Source organism: Bremia lactucae, assembly GCF_004359215.1.
Source record: "Bremia lactucae strain SF5 chromosome Unknown BlacSF5_NotPlaced_49_SHOA01000009.1_1371882bp, whole genome shotgun sequence".
Taxonomy (NCBI): Eukaryota; Oomycota; class Peronosporomycetes; order Peronosporales; family Peronosporaceae; genus Bremia; species Bremia lactucae.
This window is the reverse complement of record NW_027152062.1, coordinates 466737-492402: the sequence shown is the minus strand read 5'-3', so window position 1 is coordinate 492402 and position 25666 is coordinate 466737. Positions and strand designations below refer to the sequence as shown.

Genomic DNA, 25666 nt, shown 5'->3' with positions numbered 1-25666 from the left:
TAGTCCGTCCAAGGACCACACTTCCCACATTTAACATGGACATGTTAGATGGTAGTGGGAATACGCATCACGTTTCCCCTGAAAGCTACTCCTTTCTAAGTGATATAGAGAGGAGTGCGGTTGAACGAATGAGTTCGACCGTAGGAAACGATGCAATCCTGGCATTGCTGTCCAACTTAGACAGAGATGCCCTCCATTCAACCGTCGCCAAGTTCATACAACATGAACTTGACGAGATGAAGGAAAAAGTAGCCTTGCTGAATCAGCAAGGCTCTCAACAGGCGGAACTGTTGAGGGAACAGTGTGCTTAACAATTGGATCTGTTGAGACAGCAGCATGTAAATGCTGCTTATGGGCCGACGCTTCCGCGTCGACCCGAAAGATTAAATATAGAAATCTTTGAGTTTAAAAGCAATAGAAGGCAACTCCTTTTTAATATGGTTCGTCCAATTAGACGACGCCATTGAAGCTGGCCACATCAAAGATGATGCATCAAAAGTAAAATTTGGCATGTCCAACTTAGCCGAACGTGCCAAATCTTGGGCCTTGGAGCGGCCCAAAATCGTGCCGGCGCGAAAGGGCATCAGCGGCGCTTAAGCTTCACGACCCATTAATTTTTGGGTCGTATGACGTCTTGAAGGCCCGGCTCAGACAAACATTTGAGCCGCCACGTGCCGAAATCAGGGCTCGATCCGAGCTCCTGGATTTGAACCAGGGCAAGCGTGATCTGCACGCTTATGCCCAACATGCACGATATCTGGTCAGTGGTATCGTTACTCATCCAATCATGAACAAACCGAGGTGACTGTGTTTATTAAAGGTCTTGCAGACGGCCCTGTTAAGACCTGCCTGTTCCGGCTAGAATTAGAGTTGCTCGACCAAGCGATTTCTATAGTGATACAGAAGGACTTCAGTCTTAAACATGCCTTTGTCCACTGTAGTGCTTATTGTCCACCGAGACGACAAGAAAACGGTTGTCCAGAAGCCATGGTATTTAGAGAGAGAAACCTCGCTCTTCAAGTCACAAAAGATTACAAAAATGCAATCGTTGTCAAAAGACGGCTATTACGCCTATAAGTGTAGTGCCCCACGGCTAGTACCTAAAAACACTGAGCGACAAGACCGACCTATCGTAAGGAACAGCGGAGGACGCGGATACGACGCTGTTACGAAATCGCAATGGCGAGGCGAATCGTGAAAAAACGGTAGGGGCCAGTAAATACGGAGCGCCCTGCTATCACGCTACGTCAAAAGAATTTGCAGGCCTTTTGACGAAAGTTGCTCCTCACAAACAAACATTGTGTGTAACTGGCCGAGGGGATGAGGTTAACATCATCACCTTAGCATTAAAGTGGCAAATGAATTCCAAATAAAGTCCCTAGTCGATTGAGGGGCGTCAAAAATTTTTATTCGACGCCAATCGCTAGAAGATCGCAAACTCAAATTTGTTGAGCGCGATATCCCTCTAACACCTAGCAACAGGCGCATCTGTAACGGTTAAAAAACGTGAAGTTGGTATCCAATACACGTTAAAAAGCTAACAGCACGATGATGATATCATCGTATTAGATTTGGATGACAAATTTGATGTCATCCTTGGATTACCATGGCTCAGAAGTTACGAGCCATGCATAAATTGGCAGCATCAAGCCGTGACGATGCCTGTCTCTTGTTCATCAGATGGCCAATTGATGAACGTCTTGGAGCGTCCACAAGCGTGTGGATGTTCTACGAGTGAGTGCGATAGCCTCACTTGTGGGTCGGTCGTTAGCATGACTGCACAAGACCTTTGTGTGAATACTCAACACTTTGTGGAGTTAAATCCCGACGGCTGTGCAAAAAAACAGGCAGCGTCAAAGGTCCACCATTGTGACATGATCATAGTTACCGACGGCTGTGCCCCAAGCACAGGTAGCATCGAAGTTCGACCTCTCGAATAAGTTGAGTGGTACGAAACAAGGATGCTTGCTTGAATAGCAACATCCAAGAAAATATTAAACGACCGTCTATAAGAGACATTGCGAGTCCTAGATCGACTGGAGAGTCGACCGTAGAGGATCTTGTTGTGGCTGCAGAACCACAGCTAGAGGCAGTTGGGAAGGATACTCCGACCTGATAACAGGATCGAAATACTGTGTCATGAAGCAGTAGTCATTGCCCCGCGAACAAGTATTAGCGCTTGACAAATTCTTTGCCGATCCCTTGTCAGCGGGTCATGTGAGGGAGTCAACCTCCCAGAAAGCTCTCCGACCTTCTCTGTGCGTAAAGTAACAGGAGGGTGGCGGGTTGTGCATTCGTTCAATAAATTAAACGCTGCAATGGTACCGGCTCAAACGCCGATACCACGAAAAGACGTAATCATTAATAGTATGTCAAAGAGTACTGTCTACGCATGAATAGATCTGATGGATGAATTCTATCAGATCCTTATGCGTGAACAAGATATTATGTTCACAGTAGTAAGCACTTCAAGCGGCATGCTATGGGGGTGGCTAGTTATGCCACAGGGGCTTCGTAATGCCCCTGCAACATTCAACAGATGTGTAACCAATCTGTTGAGATCAGTGCGGAATTTTGGACCGAATTTTTTTGAAGACGTCTTCGTTCATAGCAGAGCCATAAACGCATAGTCGGATGTTGAAGTACATCCTAGCCACGTCCGAAAGGTTCTTACACTTATGCGTAAGCACAAGATCTGAAAAAGTGTATATTCGCTGGAAGCGAAATGCCACTTCTTGGGTGCATCGTGGGTAAACACGGTGTACGATCAGATCCAGAAAATATCAAGGCGATCACCGATTGGCCTGGGCTAGTCGATAAAAATGGACGTAGAAAGTTTCTTGGTTAAACGGCGTACCTGCACAAGTACTCACGCAATTATGCAGAAATGGCAGTAATTCATTCTTTTTTATTGAAGAAAATTTTAAAGTGGTCCTGGAACGCTGATTGTTAGTGTTCCTTCGAGAATATCAAGCAAAGCTTGATTAAATCGCCTATCCTGGCGATTGCTGACCAAAACCGACCTTTTCATGTGGTCTGTGGCGCCAGCGAATTTGCGATCGGCTGTGCGTTAATGCAATATGAGACAGACGGTGCAGAGCTAGTCGTCTGTTATCAATCGCGTCAGCTTCAACCAGCTAAACGCAACAGTGCATGACAAGGAACTCCTTGCCATGTATATGCACTGGCTAAGTTTAGGGCCTTTCTCTTGGTAGATAGACTGTTCTTGTCGTCATCCCCACTCATAATGATAGGCGTTTACGCATCATGTATGAGGGCCACGATGCGCTAATAATTGGTCATCGTGGACGTGAAAAGACCTATCTCACGATAAGTCGCGACTTCTCCTGGCCACGCCAGTGTGAGTTCGTCCGCAAGTACTTACGTGCTTGCGAAATTCGTCAACGGGTGAAGCCCATTGCTTCATCCTGTGCTCTGTTACAATCTCTGCCTGTTCCAGCAGAGTGTTGGCAGCCCGTGACTATGTACTTCGTCTTCAAATTTCACGGACGATCGCAAAAAAAATAACACTCTTGTGTTTGTTGATATTTGTAGCAATATGGTAAATGTTATTGCAGTCCCAAAGTCAATTACAGCCAAACGCTGTACTCCTGTCTTTGTTGACACATAATTTCGACTCCATGGGTATTCCCGCGAGCTGGTCTTTGATCGAGACCCCAGATTCGCGTCAGAATTTTGGCAATCTGTGTTCAAATCACTTGGAACACAGTTAAAATGTCAACTTCTGACCATCCTAAAAAATATGGTCAGACAGAACGTACGAATTGTATCCTCGAAGAGATACTTCGCGGATACGTCCACTCTTTTAAGAGTTGAAGTGTGTTTCTTACCGATGGTGTAATTTGCCATCAACATCTCAGTGTATGCTTCTATATAGCATACACCGTTTTTCGTGAACCACGTATACTCACCTTCTTTATGAGTAGGTGTGTCGCCAGCATGGCGGTGTAGTACAGTAACCTACTGCGTGTTGTATATCGATCTGTTGAGGATCTATACAATTTCGACAATCCTTTTAAAGATTGTCGGAATGGATTTTTAAGGTATTTCATCAACTCTAAAGAGCCTTATCTTCTTGATAAGCCCTTATAACGTCGTCGAGTAATGTTGACGACGGAACACTTATTGTTACAACAGTGGCCTTATGCTCACTGTTATTTGTTGCAAACAGAGGCCTTATGCTTATTGTTGTTTTGCGCAGCAGGCTCAAATAAGGCCGGCGCGAAAGGGCATCAGCGACGACATTTAGTCGTCCTGGCTTATATTCCACGGAAAAGTTATACTGCGCGAAGAAAGACAACCATCTCGCCATTTTTTGCGAGAGAAGTGGACTGTTTTCGGCCGTGCGTATAGACGCATGGTGACTCTTATTCAACGGGGGAGGATCGCTCGAGCAATGAGAATTTTTGCTCTTGCTCATCACGCATTGACTCTATGGTCAAAACGAAGGATACCAATGGTGATTCAATCTGGACAAACACAGCAATAGCGATAATGCTATTACGACTTTGATAATGATGCTGAAAGACTCAGCATTGACAATAATAATATTAGTGAGAACAATAATGCTCTCACCAATGAGGAGAACGGCATCTCCGCAGTGCGCACCGATGGCACTGACAGCAAAAACAAAACTGAGTCAGCAGGAGAATTCGTGCTGACTAGAGAAGCAGTGGTCGGTTTCTGCAGTGGACCGACAGAAAGGGTACTCTGACAAAAATGGAAAAACAAACATTTTTTATATATAATGTTAATGATCGGGTTCTACTATCTTCGGCAAACCTACATAACATGTAGTGACAAATAAGGGCAGTAATGAATTATTGCACAGGTATATCGACCCATTTCGTGTATTTCATTGCCAAGGAATGCGTACACGATCGATCTGCCTCGTATAATGCGTACGCATCCTACGTTTCATGTCGCGCGTCTCCGCCTGTACCATCAGAATGAGGCTTTTTCCGGGGCTGAATTAAACCGGCACGGTTTACGGCATTTGCTAAAGCCTGATAATCCCGAGCCAAAGCCTGATTGTCTAAGGTCAAAGTCTGGTTCTCATGAGCCAGACGATCCGCTCTATTTTCCAAGGAAGAGATCTTTAACGAGCTGTCTCCAGCTCGTTTTGAAGACTGATCTGTCCTTCATGCGCAAGTTGATCAACCGCACTTGCGAACTTTTTTTAATTGTTCGCGGGAAACATGGTCGACCGTCGTTACTAGGTCGCGACGACGGGATCGCTCGTGATCAATGTCCTCCATAAATCATGGAGGACATTATCCAAGTCACGATGTTGACTCAGGTTCGGTGAATGAGGCGGACTCGATTTTGTCTTCCTCTCTACATTTGTTGACAGATTTGAGTGGTGAAAAGGGTTCGAACGGTATCCACCCTCGCATGATAGTTGGGAACCTCGTTCCCAACTGATGATGGACGTACCGGGTCTTGACGACAGTACGACGAGATTCATCTTTCTCGACAGAGGGTCCTACAGAGAACAAGCACTTCTTGCGCTCGTGAACAAATATAAGGTTCTTAATTCCTTTGCGCATCGCACAAGAGATGAGCGTCCTCCAATAAGGGTCCGTGAGGCATGTCTTCTTAGGGGCATGACTTGAACCATTAAAAAGCATGGGCTTGAGTCCCCCTACGAGAGGCAAGGTAACCCTGCCTCTCTTAATAAACGGAAAAGCTTGTAGCGTGCACCGACTACGGTCCGTTTTTCGAACCGTTCACAAAAAGGATTCAGTTTGTCAAGCCAGGCCTCAGTGACATCTTTCGCCCGCTTTCATGTGTACCGCCAAGGCCGGAAAAAGGCAACGCTATAGAAAACCGTTTAAAAATGTTATCTTTCCCACAGATCATGACTTGAAGTCAATACATGATACGTCTACATGATCAAGCACACGGTACCTTAGAGCCTCGATGTAAACCATACCGATTATTTTTGTTTTTAAGGGTTAACAAATTAATTCGATGGATTCATCGAAACGAAGCTTGAGTACTTCGTGGATCTTCGAGCCAGTGCCTACGTGGCGGACGTTTAACTGAAACAGAAGCTATGCTATGGCTTCCCAAAGCTAAAGCTGAAAGGCCAATTAAATCCCTATATCGGTCATCTTATGAGGCTCCTACTAGCCAGCATACTAGTGCTTCGGTTGCAAGTGTAGCCGCGGACCCAAGCCACACTATGGCCAAGGATCCGTTCGTTACTCCACCTATTGATGACAGCGTGTTTCGGTGCAATTTATCCCTGAATGCGGGGCTTGAGAACGACAACAACGCTAGGGCGATCTTGACGAAGGGTACCTCGCCCTCGGGCGTGGAGTCATGACACTTCACCACATACTGGTATTGGCTAGTGCGACGACGTCCGTTCAACGTTTCGCCACGTGAATTTGACGATTCTTTCGCTGCATTGAGCAACGCATGAGAGGCCTAAACATCAGCGACAGCTCTTGTTGCTTTAAGGCACGATGGGTTACGTCTGAATGAGAATCTCGCGCACACTTGGAGAGCCTTTGACGTTGTCCAAATTCGTCTTCTGATGTTGCATAGTAAACAGCCTCAATTATAGGGTCAGCTGGACATCCTTTGAAGGAAGCAGCAATGAGCATCATTTCATTACAAAAGGGTTCATTGATGTCATCTTTTTCAAATCCCGCCATTAATCCAGCGTTTTCATAGCGATAGAGAAATCGGTACAATGATATTCGCCACGCAAAGCTTTTCTTAGCTTTTAAAATCTTTATCATCAGGGTCACTGCGTGTATTTACGTCGACCGTTTCACTTTTTGATATGCTTTTATTGTCATCAGAAGTTGAATTATCTACAGCATTACGACGTGACGGGGTTATATCTAAAGACTGGGCAACTATCAATCGCTGAGAGCTTGGCGAGGATCCACAAATGCCAAATCTGATAGAAACCGATTGGACTCTTTCGAATTTTTGGCTTTGCTTGCGACTGCGATATTTCAACGCTTGTTCTTCATCTTGATAAAATACAAGTGACCATGATACGAGAAAACTTAATCGTCGAGCAGGAAGCATCTCACGATGAAACTTCATTCAACTCGCTGTTGTAGTTCCACCTAATTTATGACGGTACCTAGCAATCGGTCGCTTGCGACACTAAACGGACCTGCGTTCATCCGAGAAACGGCCGAGACGATAAATTAATAACTCATCCCAGGACGAAGACTTCCAATTCGAGTTTTAGAACGCTCGCTAGAGATCTCCACAATGTCACAAAAATCTTCAAGTAGCCTAAACGACGGGAACGGTTTCTTGAAATACAATGGTAGCGGATCTTGTGGTAGCTATTAGTTTTTTTCCTAAAGAAATTGTGACTGAATTTTGAGTCGTTTTCACTGCAATTGGCTTTGATAGCGCCATGGGGGTAGATTGTGGTGTAGTCCTCGTGCAATGAATGAATTCTTCGAATTTTTGAACAAGACCCGACACGATAATTTTAAAAATTTTGTACCCGGGTGCTAGTTAAAGCTGCCACGCACTTCTAGCACACACCTCTTTGAGCACAGTGAGGAAGCGGTTAACAATCTCCTCTCACGTACAGTGAGGTAGTTGGTGGGCGCCTAAGCGACCTCACTAAACGAAATACCTTAGTTTCAGTGACGTCACGAAAGCGGTAATCCGGCTCCACGTGCGCACTTGTCAACTAGGAAGTAGTTTCCAGACTAATTTATATTTAATCGTATTTTAGCCAAATATAAATGCCATCTCTGTAGATATGCTCGGATATGTATTGCGAGCGTATTATTCTTAATACCTCGTATCTTGGATGACGCTAGCCGACATCCCCGTTAGTGTGAATGCCGTTAGGTATATCCCATACACAAAGGTGGGTCACAATGTGAGCCACACCCAAGTGGTGGGTCTAACTACTTTTACTTAAGTAATTGACCATCTCCCTTTTTAAGAACGAATTTACATTTTGCTTATTCGTCAAAGAGGAACGAGGGACAGCGAGCTGCTTTACCCGCCGGTCTGATCCTCTCAGTCACTAAAGCGACCTGTGTGCACTCACACGGCGCCAACTATGCCACCTAAGAGGGGCAAAGATGTTAGGTCGTCTGCAAAGACGCCCTCACAACCACGCACTAAGCGTACGCGCCGCGTTAATACGCCGCCGGTCGCTCAGTGCCACAGTTACAACGACGACAGCTGGCGATGCTTCTGTCGCGCTGCTAACTGGGCTGAATGATCCATCCCACTTGCACAGTGAGGATGTAGACCCATCGCTCGTTGTCGATATCAATGAGTCGACACCGTCACCTCATAGTAAATATGAGAATAGCGTGATTGCGCTTTAGCGCCCATCCAAACTTCTCTTATTTCGATTTGTTGAGAGACAAAAAAGGTTTTGAAATGCTGTCTCGTCGTGTGCGCTAGCTAGCGCAGCAACCATCAATGAGAGAACTGCCCATTGAGGTGCAGGTACTTCTTCGTTGGGTAAACCAAAACGTCTGTCGTTCAGACCATCAATCATAATGGGTCTGATGCAGAAGAGCCTAAGCGTAAAGATCCGCCGACGGAACGTGAACGTGTCCAGTCAACGTCACAAGTAAGTCGTATTGACATGGCTAAGTGACGGGTGGCATACCACTTGTACCCCCTCCATCTCAATGGCCTCGTATCAACTGGAAGAGAGTGTCGCTCCTAGAGCGCGCTATTGAAAAAAAAACTTATTTCAATATGGCGTCTATAATTCATGGAAGGATCAGGAAAAATCGCTTGGGCGATTTTCCCTGACCCCGGTCGTGTTGCGTTCAAATGAAACGCTCGACCAATATGAGGCGGAATTCACGCGCCGCTTTCAACTGCATTACGATGCGATGAAACAGCGGTCGCAGCGAATTAATTTCGCCCGCTTGCGTGTGAGACAAATCATGGGCGGTACTGTACCCCATGATTCTTCTCACCACGCTGGTCTTGCTAGTCCATTTAAGACTAGTGGAGCGATGCTTCTTTTCGTAGGCAGTCACCAAGCCGGGCACGTCGATACGCAGGGCGTCGACCGTTTTTTAAGAGTCGAACCTCTTCGGGTATCCTCACCACTCGACGAGGATCTGATACTTCTGCCTCACGGAGCGGTAGGCAAGCAACCTTCCAACAAGGAAGGTTTGATTCCCACAGGCATTCATCAGTGCAGGCGGCGCCCGATAGGAGTAGCAAATTCGCCTACCTATTCGCGGCTGCCTTACTCGCGTCCATTCAGTCGCAGGCGTTAAGTGCTGCAGAACGACGCATTGGGGATCTCGGGGTTAAAGTCCTGCGACTGATCTTGAATTTCATGATGACCGCGCGAAGGATCGTCAGGGTACGAACGCCTGAAACTTCGGCTTGACATCTTAACGAAGTTGATGCTGAGGAACCCGCATTACGCGCGTGGTATCCCTCGCTCTCCGAGCCCTCGTCCATGTGGAAAGAGAAGGTCGGAGGAAAGTCTTTCGCTTTTCTCATCTCTTCCATCTGTTTGACACTCGACTAATTGTCGGCTTCACCATCAGTCTCCTTAGACTGATGGGGATATGTGGCATCATTTGGGTCTACATACCGTTTGGGACGACCTACGTAAAAGATGGGGTGCATCTTTATATACGGGGGAAGGGTGAGCCTATAGTTTAGGTCTCCAACCTCTTCTACTACCGTAAAGGGCCCAATGAAACGCGGCACCAACTTCGTAGTACCTCCAGGTAGTACAGAAACTGCATATTTAGGTAGGGTAGCAGTACTTAATAGTATTTTTCTACACAACTCTCAAGCGTTCGTCATTTGCGATCATTTCGGTCGCATATTCTTTTGTTTGTCCTGTGCGCTTGCCATCGCATCACGGACTTTTCGTGTGATGGCTGATCGCTCATCCATAAAGCGCTGAGCCTCGCGTACGCTTTTCGAATCAAACTCGCCTATGACACCGCCGAGAGGTCGTACATAGGACGTTGTTTTATTAACCACTGCTAAAGGGGGGGTCACCAGGGCAAGTTTCTGTCGGTGAGATGATACCCTCGCGGGGCATCGTCAAATTGCCGAGACTATGTCTCTTTTTCTCGTCGAGCATAGTGAGGGGCCCTCTCCCACTAAGACTTGGGCTGCGCACAAACGAGGTTGGCGTCCGAGGATGGCGCAGCTCGTTTATATAAAACGGTGTCTCACCCGTACTGGCGTGGACACTGTTATTAATAGCGAGCTCCACAAAGGGGAGTCACTAACGTGCGTAATGGATCCGCCACGACCCAATTGGCACGTTCGGTTTGGTCATCGGTCTGGGGATGATCTGCGGTCGACATGTGGAGCTTGCTACCTAGCAGCTCGAAGACATGTCACCAAAAACCAGACGTAAAACGTGGATCCCGGTCAGATACTATGGACTCGAGCTTCCCGTGTAGTCGGTATACATGATCCAGGAACAAGAGAGCTGCCTCCTTGCCTATGATCGATGTTTTACATGGTGCTAAATGGTCCATTTTGCTCAGTCTGCCTTCAAAGACGACTAGCCCCGTCTGACCCTTGTGGTCAGGCGGCATGCCAAATATAAAGTCCAGACTTACAGTCTTACAACAATCTGTTGGAATTGGTAGTGGCTTCAATGTTCACTGCTGGACGGTGCAGGCTTAACGCACTGACACGGTTCGCAAGAGCGAATATAGGTGGCCACTCAACGATATAGGTTAGGCAACCAAAATCATTTCGACACTTTTAGAAAATGTACTTTTACGGCTCAGATGCCCACTCGATGGCGCATCATGAAGCTCGTGAAGGATCATCAGCTTGAAATCTGTCATGAAGCTCGTAGATTCTCAAGGGATCAAAAGGTGACAACTGATGCCATATAAGGTCATCGCAGTAGCTAAATCGATTAATCTTAGCTTTCAGGTGCGACAGAAGATTTACCTTTCGTCCACCGAAGTGATCCAATAGAAGGCGACAATGTTCATCCTGACTGTAGCTTTCTTGAATATCAGAGGCTAACGAACCCGTTACACTGAATGCCTTCATGGCTGCCAACGTTGACGGCTGAATTTGTGCTTTAGCACTAGACACACTTTCCTGGTGTCTTACCTCGAAGTCTGGTCTGCGCAATAAAGCGTCAGCCAAGACATTGGACTTATCCGGCTTGTATTTAACTTTAAAATTAAATTCAGAGAAGAATGTAAGCCATCTTGCCATTCTAGGCGAGAGGTGGGGTGAGTTTATTGCGGGTCCGCAGTGATGCGTGAACCACAAATGGTTCGGTGCCCAATAGGTGCACTCGAAGCTTAAAAAACGCATACTTTATTGAATGTAGCTCTTTGTCATGCACAAGGCAGTTCAGTTCTGCGGCTTTTAAAAGCCGAGACTGATAAGAAATGACAGGGTTACCGCCGTCGTCATCCTTTTGCATGAGCACGCTGCCGATTGCAATATTTATTGCATCGCAGACGACGCTAAAAGGCTTATCCGCGTCTGGTGATGCCAAGACCGGTGCCTCTATAAAGAGATTGCTTCACTGGTGTGAAAGCATTTCTCGTTCTTTTGAGGAAACGCATTATGCGTCCTTTTCAAGGAGATCAGACAAGGCTTAATCGCTCAGCATAATTCTTGCTATATTTATGCAAATAATTAGTGAGCTCTCGGAATTGGCGCAAATCCTTCACGTGTCGTGGGATTGGTCATTCCTTTGCTGATTGTATTCAGTCTGGGTCTGCTCGTACACCATGTGTACCTACGATGCAGCCCAGCACAGGTATCTCGGGGACCCCAATGACGCACTTTTGCGAGTTGGCGTACAATTCAGCGTCACCCGAAGTCTGGGGCAACAGCGTCTAAATGACTCTATTTCGGTCAAACCGTCCCCGGCTCTTCTATGCCCGAATTCATCGTCAAAATATTGGGGGCGCGTAGGCACGGTGCTGACGCATCACGTGAGCCACCACTCGGTTTAATGTCGCCGGTTTGTTTTTCAAACCTTGGGCATCACAAGCCACTTCTAAAGCATATCGCTTGGGGTGCTTACTGCAGTTTTGGCTACGTCAGACTCTCTCGTGAGTACCTAATAGTAGCCATCTTTAAAATTCAACGCGGAAAAAATGGCTGACATCCCATGGAATTCATCATAACATCTTTCCGCGGGATTGGCGTTTGCGCCGGTATGGTCGCCGTGTTCAGCTTATTGTAAGCATGAACCACGCGCCATCCACCTGTGGCTTTACGCACACAAAAGGTCGGGCTGCAGTGAGGCGATTTGCTCTCACGCACATGTCCCGCCTTGGCTCGCTTGTCGAAGAACTCATCGATATAATCGACTTGTTCTTTCGGCAACGGCCATTGCCTGGTCACACAATACTTGGTGCCAGGTTCGAGGTCTATCTCGTGCCCGATGCCCCTATCTGCTGGTAGGCGGCTCGGCACTTCTTCTGGGAACACATCGCGATGTTTCCACAGAACCTCAAAGAACGGACTGTCTCTCAAGGCATCCCAGCCTTAAGCAGCGAACCGCTTCTTTTTGTCCGTTTCTAGGACGCTCTCGTCCATTGTGGACGACGAGCAACAGTCCACCAAGTTCTCACCCGGAACTGGTGCGACTATTTCGTTGATCTTTTCTTCCTTTAATTCGGCAAGGAACAGACCCCACGACATCTCCGGGAGATTTACTATCTCCTCGGCAGATTTAAAGACTTGCCGGAGCACATCAACTGAGGATGTCTCTGCAATTTCTTCTTTGACAGCCTGGAACGCCTCGTTCGAAGGCCCGTTCTCTTTATTAGGAACTGATCCAAAGGTCACTCGTATAGACGTGCCTTTGATCGTCCTAATCTGTCGGGTACTCGTTTTTCGAGTCACCACGACCTTATTCTGGGAAGGGGGTGCCGTTGCACTCCTGGCTAACGCACCCCTTCCAAACGCACCAGGCACTAGGCACTGTGCCGGTTTATGCGACGCATGACTTCCTGTCAGCTCGCCGTCTACAGCCACAGGCTCTTGGCTCTGTGCAGGACATTCGGACGCATGACTACTTGTCATCGTCCTTTTCACTACCTCAGTCTCCACGAGCTGGGTAGGAATTGGTGACGTTTGACATCCCGTCAACGCACCCTCAACTGTGTTCGACACGACATCAGTTGCATACGCCTCTCGCAGGAGCACATCCTTTCCGGTGTCCTGCGTAGAGTTCGCAGCTGCGTGTGCGTGTACGCCAGTCTATCCATGGTTGGTACTTTGCCAACCATGGCATGCCTAGGGTGAGGTCATACGGACTCTCCATACCTAGCATTGTGAACTTCTCTTTACAAGAGAAGTCACTAAAGCTGAAGCTGAGTTCTACCTGAACTCCCTCAGACTTAACGAGCGCGCCGTTCGCTAAATGAACGGTCGCCTCTTCTCGCTTGCCATCCTGGCAAAGCGACTCAAACATCGCCGGTCTCTTTCTTAGAGCCGCGAGTTTCACAAAATTTTGTGATGCACCCGAATCCACTAGTAGGATCATCACCTGGTCATCCATAGCCTCTTACTTGATCGCTATAGACCAGCAGGGTTGAGGTCCCAACTTTGGAGACCTCAGGGACTATGCTACCCATTTGTTCCACAACTGTGGACGTAGGGGTAGCTTCAGAGTCCGCGTCAGTAGGGCATCCCGCCCCTACTGCGCTCCTGCATTTCCCGACCCCTCAGTGGTCGATGCAGAACTCATGCGTCTCGCACGCTGGTTGTTGCCATCACCCTTTGGGTAGGGAGTCCTCTTGCTGGGCGTCTTCGCCCCAGCAGGGACCTCGGCATAGCAGCGAGTCATCATATGGCCGCGCTTGCCGCATTTGTAACAGACAACGTCTGCATTGACCAACTCCATGGGAGTGGGGTCTGACCTCTCGGTCGACGGCTAATACCAAGCTGTCGCCTAGGCACTGTTGTAGGATTGCTCCTCAACCAAGGCAATTTGGATTGCCTCTTCCATCGTCGACGGCACCTTTCTGAAAAGGGCCTGTCGCGATGGGCCATGCCGTAGTCCGTTCATAAACGTGGGCACCTTAATGTGCTCCGGAATCGAACCTACGGTAATGGACGCCGACAGCGAGCGCATCTGTTGCGCATACTCTTGCAGAGATCGTTTCGCCTGTCGCTCCAAAGAAGCGCGCCTGAAGCAACACTTCGTTGTTCGGCGGCTGGTACATGGCGCGAATTTTTTCCTTAAAGATCGCTCATGTAGGGAATTCCTTTCTGTCCGCCATAAGCGCCGAGTGTCCCACTCTGAGGCCCTACCGCGAATATGCGACATGGCGTACGACACCATCCGGCTGTCGTCCTCGATGAGCTGCGCGACACCGCATTGCTCCACGGCTAAAAGCCAGCATAATGGATGACGCTAGGCGTCATCCCTCCTATTGTGAATGCACCCATGTGCATTACATACACAAGGGTTGGTCACAAATGTGCACCACACCCGAGTGCTGGGTCTAATTACTATAATTTAGTAATTGACCATCCCCTTAAGTACACCAAGTGTACTCAACGGGGACTGTGTAACGTTAGGGCAACTTTAGCCCGTTACAAGATGTGTTTTCGAGTCTTTACCTGGGCTTGTCGACATGTCGTTCTACAAGAATAATCGCCGCGCTAACGAAATCGATGTGCTTATTGATTATGCCACGACGCAGATGTGTTACGAGGCTCAGCGGGATATCGGGGCATTCGTATTCTGCTATATTTACAATTGCCTGGTGTCGACGCTACCATGCACGGATTGACCCAGTTTGTAGAATATAATATTCTTGTCAGTGAAATTTTAGGACTCAGCTTACAGAATAGATTACTTTTGAGATCGTGAACTGTAATTAATCTAATAAAAAGTTCACAAACGCACGCAGCGTGCGGGCAGTGCTATCATAATGTTACCTACCTCTCTATACATGCATAAAACTAGCCAATCATATTAAACTGAGGGGATTTTACCAAAAGCTGAGCGTTCCCTTTTATATCTGGTTGTCATTTTTCAAATTGTCGTTCATCGCATCAAAAATAATTGTCTACCTCAAGAGTGCAAAACTAACTGTTGACTCAATGGTGCCGCCTTCTTTGAACCAAGAATGCCACATCTGCCTAGAAGATTTACAGCAAGAATTAGCAGCTGTGCCTTGTGGCCACGTCTTCCACCATATTTGCATCATCCAGGCTCTTCAGGTCAACAAGCAGTGCCCGATTTGTCGCCGATGCACAAGCGATGCCGATATAATAGCGCTCTATTTTGACGTGCCTAGCTCCTGCACTGCTCCGAATGGCGACCTTCAGAAAAATAGAATCTCTCCATCATCTGGAGATAACGTCGTGCTCGGCTCGCGCGTTAAGACGCTAATGGAACATATTGAGCGGCAGAACAAACATCAGGAGCGAATTGCCCACGAGCTGAGACATCTGCGAAGTCAAAGCGAGCAGCTTCTGCACGATAAGGAAACCCTCATTCAGCGTATTAGAGTATTGGAAGCAACAAGGATTGAGTTATTGACCAAAGTGGCGAGATACCAGATTCAAGTTTCGCATCAAGCGGAGGCTGCTCGTAGAGTGATTTTAAACCAGAGCATTATTAACTATCTAAATACGTGTGATGCATCTGCAATAGAAGAAAACATACAGAATCCGAGCGAGGTAATTATGGCGCTGAAGAAAGCGTGTAAGTTTCGCCATGATCAGTTTTTGAAGGCAGTGAAGGAGAAGACGCGCTTGAAGGAGATGCTGATAAATGCAAAAGCTAAATCTAAAGAGCGACAGACAACAGAAAATACTAGAATGGTGACAAGCAAATCACGAAAAACGAATATATCGACATCTGAAAGCGAATTTCAGTGCCCGCATTTGGATGAGCAGCTGGTTTTGGAAAGCAAAAGACGGAAATTTGATTCGTCTTCGCAGGAGTTGCCTGTCTCTAAGCGACAAAGGAATGACGATTGTGTGGAATTTGAATATTTGCGATCTGAGTCGGTTAAATTTTGCGAAAAGGCTTACTCGAACGTAGTAAGTCGCCCACCGCCGATTTCTCGGCAGATTTTCGGGCGCTGTAATTTTAATCCAAACCGAAGTGATGCTTTTAATTTGACGCCGTCAAGTGAGACTTCTATTCAGATAGTGGGAGATTGGGCAGCGGTAAATCGCCGTGGCTACGACGAGACAGGAAAGCTGACAAAATATTCCAAAGAGGGCGACCCACGATCTGAGACTCGAAAGAAATTAATTCCGAGTATGCAGCATCTGCTAAATGCAAAACAAAATAACTTTGTACATGGGCAGCGCAAAACAAGTAGCGGTCAACAGGAATATGCACTTACGAATTGGCTGCGCAATACCTAAATGCAGACATGCATTAATTAGGTCATGTTTTTTGCAGGTACAAGTAACTTTCAAAAGAAATGTTTGATGGCAGGGCCCGGCATGGCTTTTCGTGCAATTTAAAAGAGAAGTTTTTTTAGTTGCTTTAATCATATGCAGGGCACCATTCTTTGCGGCTCTCGCGTCGCTTAAAACAATTGAGTTTCTTGGAGCGGTAACGCCCAATAATATAAATTAGAATGTCTTCTGGATTTGCTGTGCTTGATTCTAATGTTCACGTGAACAGTCTTAGTGCCACTAGAATGCGGCATATGCTGCTATTCTTTTTAGTTCCAATATATATAATGATACACAAGCACATACAAGGCTAAAAACCTGCAAATAATGCAATAGCAATTTTGTGCCTCTTTCAAATAATGTGCCTGCATTAAAAGGAAATTATGATGCAACCTTCATCTAATTCATCTCTATGCGACGGCCCGACCTTGCTCTTCCACCCTGTCAAGTCCATCAGGGAGATTAATGTCTTCTTTTTGATTGCGCTGCTCCGCTTCTTGACCTGCAAACCTTGTCTTGGCTGCATCTTCTTTTACGGAAAAACGTTTTATCAAAGTCAACTGTAGGTCCTCTACATCATGAAGTAGATCAAGTGATCTTTCGAGAATTCGCGAAGTGGATCCCAAAGTGTTCTTTGATGCCTCCAGTGTCATGTTAAAAGAAGCCGACCTTTCAGTAAGAAGCCCCTTCGTTATCATGACCTGGATATCACGGATCTGAACTCACATAAACATTAAGGTCAGCTGCACAAGCAGTTTGAGCTAACGCTAAATCAACTTTTTTAGACCTCGTCGGATAAATCGCGCAGTCGCTTAGTGATGGCTCCGTATTGGCAATTCATTTCTCCGCAGATCACTGGCAAAGAAGCCCTGGCGTCACTAATATCCACGACGCCTGGCGTGTGTATTCCTTGTTTTGTGAAACGATCATCCTCCGAAACGTACATGAGCAATGATGCTTTAAATGAACACATGCCTGTTTTGATAAGTCCGAATAATTTCGGACTCGACTCTACACTATCGGAAGGGATCAACTCCACAATCACAGAGTAATGATGTGTGTCCATGCAACGGTCACCGTCGTCGTAGACCATGTTCTTATAGCTCATTGTAATAGGATCCATCTGCCAGCCACGAAATATTCTACAAGATGCATGAGGCAGCTTAGATTTTGCGCAAACAATTAATAGATTGCTTTTTTAGCGTATTTACCCGAGAATCGTAGAGATTGGCGGTCCCAACTTCTCTTCAGACACTGGGTCTTCCATCGTCGCACTGTCATCATCACCACCCTCCATATGACTCTCCATTGATTTCACCTTCACTCGCGCTGACTCCTCTATCATAACCTTAATTGTCACGTTCGTTAAAAGGCACAGGTCCAGCATATAGCTTTAACAGCGCTGATTAGCAGAAGTAGTGCTGGTAGTCATAAGCACTCACGCTTTGCCGCCCTGGATGTTCCTTTTCTCATGAATACACGGCAGTGGCTCAAGACTACTAACAAATGGGCCTACAGTGCACAGTAAGAGCATAAAAGCTCGATATATCAAGACAATTATTTTTAGCATGCCTTGAAATGCCGGGAGTGGATTGCGAGAAGGGACAGAATTTAGCCCTGGCGAAGCCTTCGCTTTCATTTGCGAGCGAGGAATCACATTAATTTCAAATTTGGGTGCAGCTCGCGCTTTGGTTAGCGCCGCTGCGGCGATCGCAATTGAAAACACTTTCATGCCCCACATCTCTTGTAGCAATGAAATAACCGGTTTTAAAGTGCATTAGTTGTCAAAGGTTGAAGCAAGAATGATGTTCTTGAAGCAAGCAACGCGGAAAAGCTTTTTTAGTGCAAAACTTGCAGCATATCAAGAGCGATCAAGAGGATGGAAGATGAAGGCGCGCCAGCAATCTTTAAGCGCGTTAAAATTGTGACTGAAGTATTAGCCAAGGCGAACGAACCTTCACTGGAGGACATTGCGGTAATAAACCAAACACTGGACGAGCTCCAAAACCTTGTTGCAGGGTGTGTCAAAAAGCGTTTGCGAAACATTTCGGGGACGCAGCTGATGAACGCTGGTGTGAAGCTGTACAATTCTCCTAGAGCCTTTTTAAAAGCTTTAGAAGATATTACGAAGCAAGTCGACGGAAAAATATCTAGTTTTCCACGGTATTCTCTGGCGTTGACACGGTTTGTGGCCGCGAAGATCATGAGGCTATCATTGATGAGCTCCTGCGACTATGCAGGTGAAAAACTGACTGATGGAAAAAATGTGCAGCTTATGGACGAATACTTAGATGTATTGCGTTCATTTGGTCGTATCGGAATGCTAATGTTCGAAAGTGCGACGGTCGACTGTGATCGGTGTGAAGAATACTTGTCATTAGCAAAAGATTCGTATTCTTCTTCAATGCACCTTTGGTATTGTATCGGCCTATCTCATCTGACCAAGTTCAAGCAAGGTGTAGAGCTCGAAGATATCATTGACGATTTGTGGGACATCTGCTCGGGCCGTGTACGAGTCCTACAGTTGCTGATAAAACGCTCAAACAACTCATCGGACGAATTTCGAGACGTTCTATCGTCCCTTCATGAACTGAAGATGCTGACTCCTTACAAAGTAACTTACGCAATCAGCTTACTTGATCTTATAAAATGGGTGAGTGATGAGTACAGACATTCGGCCCACCTCGAGCTTCAGAAATTATTTATCGAAGAGGCGTTACGTATCGGAGACTCGATTGATGATAATATCGACGGAAATTTCCCCCATCTTCTCACGCAATTTAAACAGCATGTGCTGCTGAACTTGCTGCATTCACTGTGCGCATCTGGAGACCTTACAAGAGCAGAAACGTGCTACCAGCTAATTCCAGATAATCAGAAACCAAAAGTTTTGCTATTAATGAATAAGCTATACGTGGACAATCAACAGTTCGAAAAAGCACATCGCCTGCTTCAATTATTGTTTCGGCAAAATTGCTTTGAGGACTCAATATCTGGAGCTCGCATTTTTGCCCAAGGGTTTTCCTTTGCCGATAAAGCTTTAGACATTTATCGAGAGCTTGCAGACAACTACGGAGATAAAGAATTTATCATCAATTTGGATGTTGCATGCAATCTCGCTTTTGTCGAGGGTAAACGACAGGAATCTGTTAAAGAGCTAAAGCGTATTGGATGTGCGTTAATGGAAAAGCAACGGTATGGCTCATATTCTCTACAAACGACATTGATTTGGATATGACTCCTTATGTTATGAAAGGAGCGGCGAATATGTCGAAATTGATCATTTACTACGGATTCGGCAGACAATAAACGCTGCTTTACAAGAAGCACTGAATTCTAATCGACACGAGGTAATACTCTCATGAGTCAATACTGCTCACTTACTAAAATCAGCTTAGGATTGTTTGATGTGGGCAGATGCTGCTCTGGCTGTAGTATTAACGCTAAAGGATAAAGCCATGTACATGAGGTAATCCAGTGTCTCGTCACAAAATTGCTGTGCATTCTTTGACTTTAGTCATCTCTATAGAATGACAGCTCGCTCTTGCGTAGAGCTAGGCCGCACTTTAGCAGCTTTGGAATGGGCCAAAAAAGCTTTTGCTGCAGAAAACTCTAAAAAATCTTTACTTGGTGTCTTTCATGCGGCAATTAAAGCAGAGCCGGAGGGATCATACACAATCCTGAAGAGCATTATGAAACAGCTGAAGAGCAGAGATGATTTTGAGATTAATGACTTGCTTGCCTTGGGACAGATTGCTAGTCATATTGATCCGTCAAGGCAAGACATTTTCACGCTCATCATGGATGAATTATGTGAAATATTGTTGGAAACGGGTTGCTTTCCAGCTAAAACACCTGTTGGCGTAATTCTTCAAAATGCAGCTCAGCTAGCATTCTCAAATTCTAGGCATCAGCAAGAAGTAGAATTTGGTGTGCATGCCACAAGCTCTTTCACCGAAAAGTTTTTGACATACACAAATGCACTACTTTTAAGGCCAGCAAGGTCTGACCCACTTGAAATACAAGTGGCCTTTGGACCATCCACCGTTTTTGAGTGGTTTTTTCGGATGAGGTAAGATTTATTAATTTAATTGTCGTGCATTTTTGGAAGCTCTAAGAGTGGCTTAAATGTAGCTTTGACATAGCCAAAGGTACCGAAGACTCTAGATATTTTGTTGTTGCAGCCAATATTGCAGAACGGAGCGACGAGATTTTCGGGGAGAACTCACCACTTATGCATCGAAGCCAGCAATGTTTGCTCGCTGCTGTAAGCTCTGACATGAAAAAAATTGAGACATTGGACCAGAGCCAGTTGTTGGGTGTTCTTGAAGTGATAAACCGAATTGGATGCTTTCAAGATAAGGTAGCATCCGTCGCCGCCACAATCATGTGCTACTTAGTAAGAAACGCCTGGTATCTACAGCAAAAGCCATATATTTACGAGCTAAATTATTTGTTAGGCGAAGGCGATGATAGCAATTAAACTAAGACTTCGTGATGCCAATACATCGGAAATTTTTGAGCTTTGCAAGGCTACGCATCATAGTGTGCCAGACCTCTTAGAAATTGGAGGTACGTCGTAATCAGTAAAGTGGATGATTCATACACCAATGTGGATGAGTGGATGATTTGGTGTCCTCAACTGGTAGAGTTGGTGGTATTTGCGACGAAATTTAATTTAGCATCTGAGGTTACGTAATGCTTTAAGCCGACACTGTAATCGTCTTTCTCATTTCTATTATTTAGGTGCGAGACAGCTATCGAATCTTGGCAGGACAAATTTTCAGTCACGGGTGAGGCTATCGCTTGTTCACGTGAGAGCGGCAATAACACTAATTGCCTCCAATTACATCACAGGCTTCAAAGTCTCATCCAAGAAGGGTTCACAAACACAGGCGATCTATGCTACCTGCTTCGGCGTCTCATCATGCTAGCTGAAACGAAAATAAACGCACTTGTTTGGTTCGATCAAATTATTCAATTTATCGACAACTTGGACCAGAAGTTTTCTGAGATTGACATGGAGTGGTTTGTCGCGAAGGCATGGAATATCGTACGAGTTCAAGCATTTTTTCATCAAATGAAGAAGGCTGCCACTAATTTCTATTAATGAAGGGTGTATCGTGCCATCGTGGAAACAACACAGATGACGCCATCAGGTTTATGAAGGTTGCTCATTCCATACTAAGTGAGAAATTTATCCCATTTCCTAATGCCTCATTAAACTTAGTACATCCTATATTGATTATTTATGTAGAGCACAGTGAGTCCCTCGAGACCAAATTCGGCTATGAGCTAAATCAACAATACCAGGCACTTCTTGCAATGAGAACCAGATAAACACTCAATTGTAGGATGTAGTTGTGGTAGGAAATAATGCTTTTTTGAAAGTACTGGGAAATTTGTTTTCCTAGACGTTACATTGGCCAATATTTTTTATGCTTCATACACGATACGATGGGAGCCTTGGATGGTTCGTCCATCCATATGATTCTTCACAGCATCCATGTAAGATCTCATAGTAGGCAACTCCGTCGTCTCTTCTTTTTTTAGAAGTTTTGAGGCCCACTTGCGTTCTGCATATTCACATATCTAATGATAGCGTAGGTACACGTAAGTATGAATTCATATTACGTTCGGCAAACGGGATGCCGGCTACCTCTTTAATATCGCGACATGAGAGCTGCGACGATACGGAAGCTAACTGCGAAATTTCTTCATTTGAAAGTTGCTTTGCATAACTTGATACACAAAAAAATCGTAAATTTTCGCGCGCACTTGTATCCTTGATGTTAAACTTACCGGCGAAAAACTGCATGACGGGAAATTTCATCAGGGAGATCATAGTGAATGCACAAGTCAAATCGGCTAATCAGTGCAGCATCCAAGTCTTGTTTGCTAAGACAAGAAATATTTAGTAAAAAATACACGGTAGTGATTTCATGCTGCGGTTTAAAACAGTGTAAGCAACGAGCAGGGAGCTTACCGATTGGTGGCGCACACGAGGGTAGTTTTTTTGGCTGAAGCAAAACCCTCCACCTTTTGAAGAAGCACAGACAAGAGGCGGCGCGAGGCTTCATGCATTGTTCCACAAGAACGATCTCCAGCAAGTGCATCGATCTATTAGACAAAAAATACCGTTAGCTAATATGTAATAATTCACCATAATGGCTTCGGCGCAGATACACCTCATCAATGAAAATAATGACGCCCTCAAGCTTGTCACATGCTTCAAAGATCGTCGACATTTTTCTTTCACTTTCGCCATACCATTTAGATACAACGCTTTCAATGGGGATGTGAATCATGGGAATGCCAGCTTGCTGTGCAATGATTCGGGCGCTTAAAGTTTTACCAGTACCTGGAGGGCCTTCGAACAGTACTGCACGTGGACGATTGCTCTCATAGCGGCATCGAGTTTTTTGCGCAATATTTTCGTACAATTCTGGATTTTGAAGAGCTAATACAACAGTGTCTTCGATCTCTGATTTCAATTTGTCGTTTCCAGCCTGCATCCAAATAAAACACCACCCTATTAGATGACGTATCGAATTTTATCAGATGATGCCATATCACACCAAGCTTTCCCAGGTCAAGCAGTTTTCTTCCTCTGCTGGCTCAAATACAGATATACCAAGACTTTGCAGTTGCTGGATTGCTTCTTCCTGCAATTATAACGCATGTGCACGATAAATACGAATAAAAGCCAAATGAAATTAAATTCACCTTGCCAGATATTGCGGTGGCAATATTAGTCGGACTTCTACTGCGTTCGATTAGTGCACTATTTTGACGCTGATCCAAATAGTAGCGGTTAAATGCTTCCACGTTTGCAAGCGAGTACATTTCCTTATAGGCACCGACAACAGCATCGATCTCGGCTTGTGTAAGATAACTATCCTTGTAAAATATAAATTTTGAGGTAATTTCTCGTTTCGGTGAGAAATTGCGCAAAAACTGGAACGAACCAGAACCGTTTGTGTACAAATACGTAACAGCAGGTTGCGTCTTGATCGACTTATTCAACTCTTTAAGCTGAGTTGGTATGACTTCAACAATCTGCCGTGATGAGAACGTAGATGCTTCGTGCAGCTGAAGCAAAAACCGGCCCAAGATCGCTTCTTGATTTACAAATGATGGGCATGCAAATTCAATTCGGATCGTGGACACGCCATTAGGTGCGCAAATTCTGGTACTTTCAATCTTATTTATGGAAATTTCCTTCGGGTATCGATTTTCAAAGCTCCTAAGAGTCAATCGGAACTCTGCAACTTGCTGGCGAATGGTGTCAACTGCTTCAGCGTACTCAAAGCGCTAAAACGCAGCAAGCATTTTTTTAGCTACATATCATCATTCGCTGTCCAATTTTGGTATCTCATACCTTCTCCAAATTCTTGTCTGTACCAGCCTCCATCTGCGCTATCACAGAAGTGACCCCTATAGATCCAGCAAGTGCAATGATTCGGGCGATACTTTTATTTCCATAACTTTTCGGACCGCCAGAACTCGTGACAAATCTGAAGGTGCTCAGACATTGGCCATGCTGCTTTTGGCTAGGTAAAAAGCAACCAAGGTTTACGGCTTTTGCAGAGAAATGTCTTGCTTGCACTTTAGCGGCTTGAACGAAGGCCGATAGAAGCGTTATCCTACTGCTCGGAGCCATAAAACCGCTGACTCTCGAAGTTATTAATGTAATGGGAAATAATTGGTTGGAAAACCGTTGTTGTGGCACATTTACTTTATGGGTAAAATACCCTTTTATCCTTTTTGAAAATAGTTAATTACTAAATTCCATTTATTATGGGTAACAAATGTGGTCGCCGCCAGCTATAAATCTGGCGGCTGAAATTTATTTAAAATTAGCTAGGGTGAGGTTATAGATTTAAATAGTTATATAAAGTGCAGTGCTTTGCGCATTGATATGTGAGAGACAGAAGCCTTTCTAAGGTACATACCCTCGAGCGCTAGTTGCCGCTTGGTTCTACGAACCCCTGAATCCCTTGACCTAGTATTCATTAAGCTTCAATAGCTTGTACGACTCCCTGAGTTGTTGAACCCTTTAGTTCTATAGAAACTAAGAGACTCTTTAACTCTATAAGTCTTCCTCTGACTTAAGGAGCGAGATAGCTCCGCTACACCTGGTAGCAATCGTAGTCAATCTACGACTAAGTCTTAATAAGACTAAGCCTTACTGAACAACAACGCGCAACGTATGACAATCTCAAAACTTTGTTTGGGCTTGAATATGTATAGTTCATTATGTCCCAGGGCGCAGAGGTCCTGCATGCAAGGCTTCAAGCCTACATGCAATATGAATCCTCCCTGATCGGACAGTGTCAAGATCACCTAACAGCGTCTATGCCAACTCTATACATCTTTGTACCTAATTCAGAGCCTAAGACACGCCCTCTAGTTGTTAATGTAAAGACATTTGATAAAAAAAGAGGGAGAAAATGTAACGGGGTGTATCGTTACATGAAATTAACACTAAAAGGTTGTTAATTAATATTATCTAAAAGGTAGATAATATTTGGAGGAAATTACTTTATATAGTAATTTCCTGAATTCTTATCCATAAATAGGTATAGACCATTATGTCTATTTATTCCGCAGACTAATCAGCTGTAGAAGTAATCAAAGAGAGTTACGAGATAAGATAGATAAGAATTCATTTACATGTTTAGTATTAGTTTATAGTTAAGAAAACATTTACAAAGATAGATTAACAAGACACTTAACTATATTAATACAGTTTTCATTTTACACTCTTAAGCTAACTTGCCTTAAGAGAAGTCTTCCTCTATACGTACAGTGTACGTCACCTAACGAGAGGCACCACTCACATCTGAAGCAGTGTGAAGTGGACTTGTACTGAAACAGTACAAGTCGCAGTGCCCCGTTACACCTGGTAGCACTTTGTAGTCCGTCCAAGGACCACATTTCCCACATTTAACATGGACATGTTAGATGGTAGTGGGAATACGCATCACGTTTCCCCTGAAAGCTACTCCTTTCTAAGTGATATAGAAAGGAGTGCGGTTGAACGAATGAGTTCATCCGTAGGAAACGATGCAATCCTGGCATTACTGTCCAACTTAGACAGAGATGCCCTCCATTCAACCGTCGCCAAGTTCATACAACATGAACTTGACGAGATGAAGGAAAAAGTAGCCTTGCTGAATCAGCAAGGCTCTCAACAGGCGGAACTGTTGAGATTACAACAGGTACAGACCCCTGTACCTGGGATGACGCAAACGCGTCGTCCCGAAACTCT

At 45.3% G+C, this 25666-nt stretch overlaps 3 protein-coding genes across 3 annotated transcripts; 1 reads left to right on the top strand and 2 right to left on the bottom strand.

Moving 5' to 3' along the window:
• Positions 1-15075: 15075 nt before the first annotated feature.
• On the top strand, positions 15076-16356 carry CCR75_005134 (uncharacterized protein; the record flags this gene model as incomplete). The annotated part of the gene is made up of 1 exon (XM_067963217.1): positions 15076-16356. The coding sequence occupies one exon, from the start codon at positions 15076-15078 to the stop codon at positions 16354-16356; it is 1281 nt and encodes a 426-aa protein (XP_067820263.1).
• Positions 16357-16731: 375 nt separating this feature from the next.
• On the bottom strand, positions 16732-18367 carry CCR75_005135 (uncharacterized protein). The gene is made up of 5 exons (XM_067963218.1): positions 17965-18367; positions 17835-17904; positions 17604-17783; positions 17180-17534; positions 16732-17108 (listed from the first exon to the last, which is right to left on the bottom strand). The coding sequence occupies exons 1-5, from the start codon at positions 18131-18133 to the stop codon at positions 16803-16805; spliced, it is 1080 nt and encodes a 359-aa protein (XP_067820119.1). The 5' UTR covers positions 18134-18367; the 3' UTR covers positions 16732-16802.
• Positions 18368-21423: 3056 nt separating this feature from the next.
• Positions 21424-24055, bottom strand: CCR75_005136 (uncharacterized protein; the record flags this gene model as incomplete). The annotated part of the gene is made up of 9 exons (XM_067963219.1): positions 21424-21445; positions 21508-21984; positions 22052-22133; positions 22195-22290; positions 22379-22512; positions 22581-22901; positions 22971-23057; positions 23119-23706; positions 23774-24055. 8 exons carry the CDS (start codon positions 24053-24055, stop codon positions 21829-21831), a joined length of 1746 nt encoding a protein of 581 aa, XP_067820120.1. The 3' UTR covers positions 21424-21445; positions 21508-21828.
• Positions 24056-25666: the final 1611 nt, after the last annotated feature.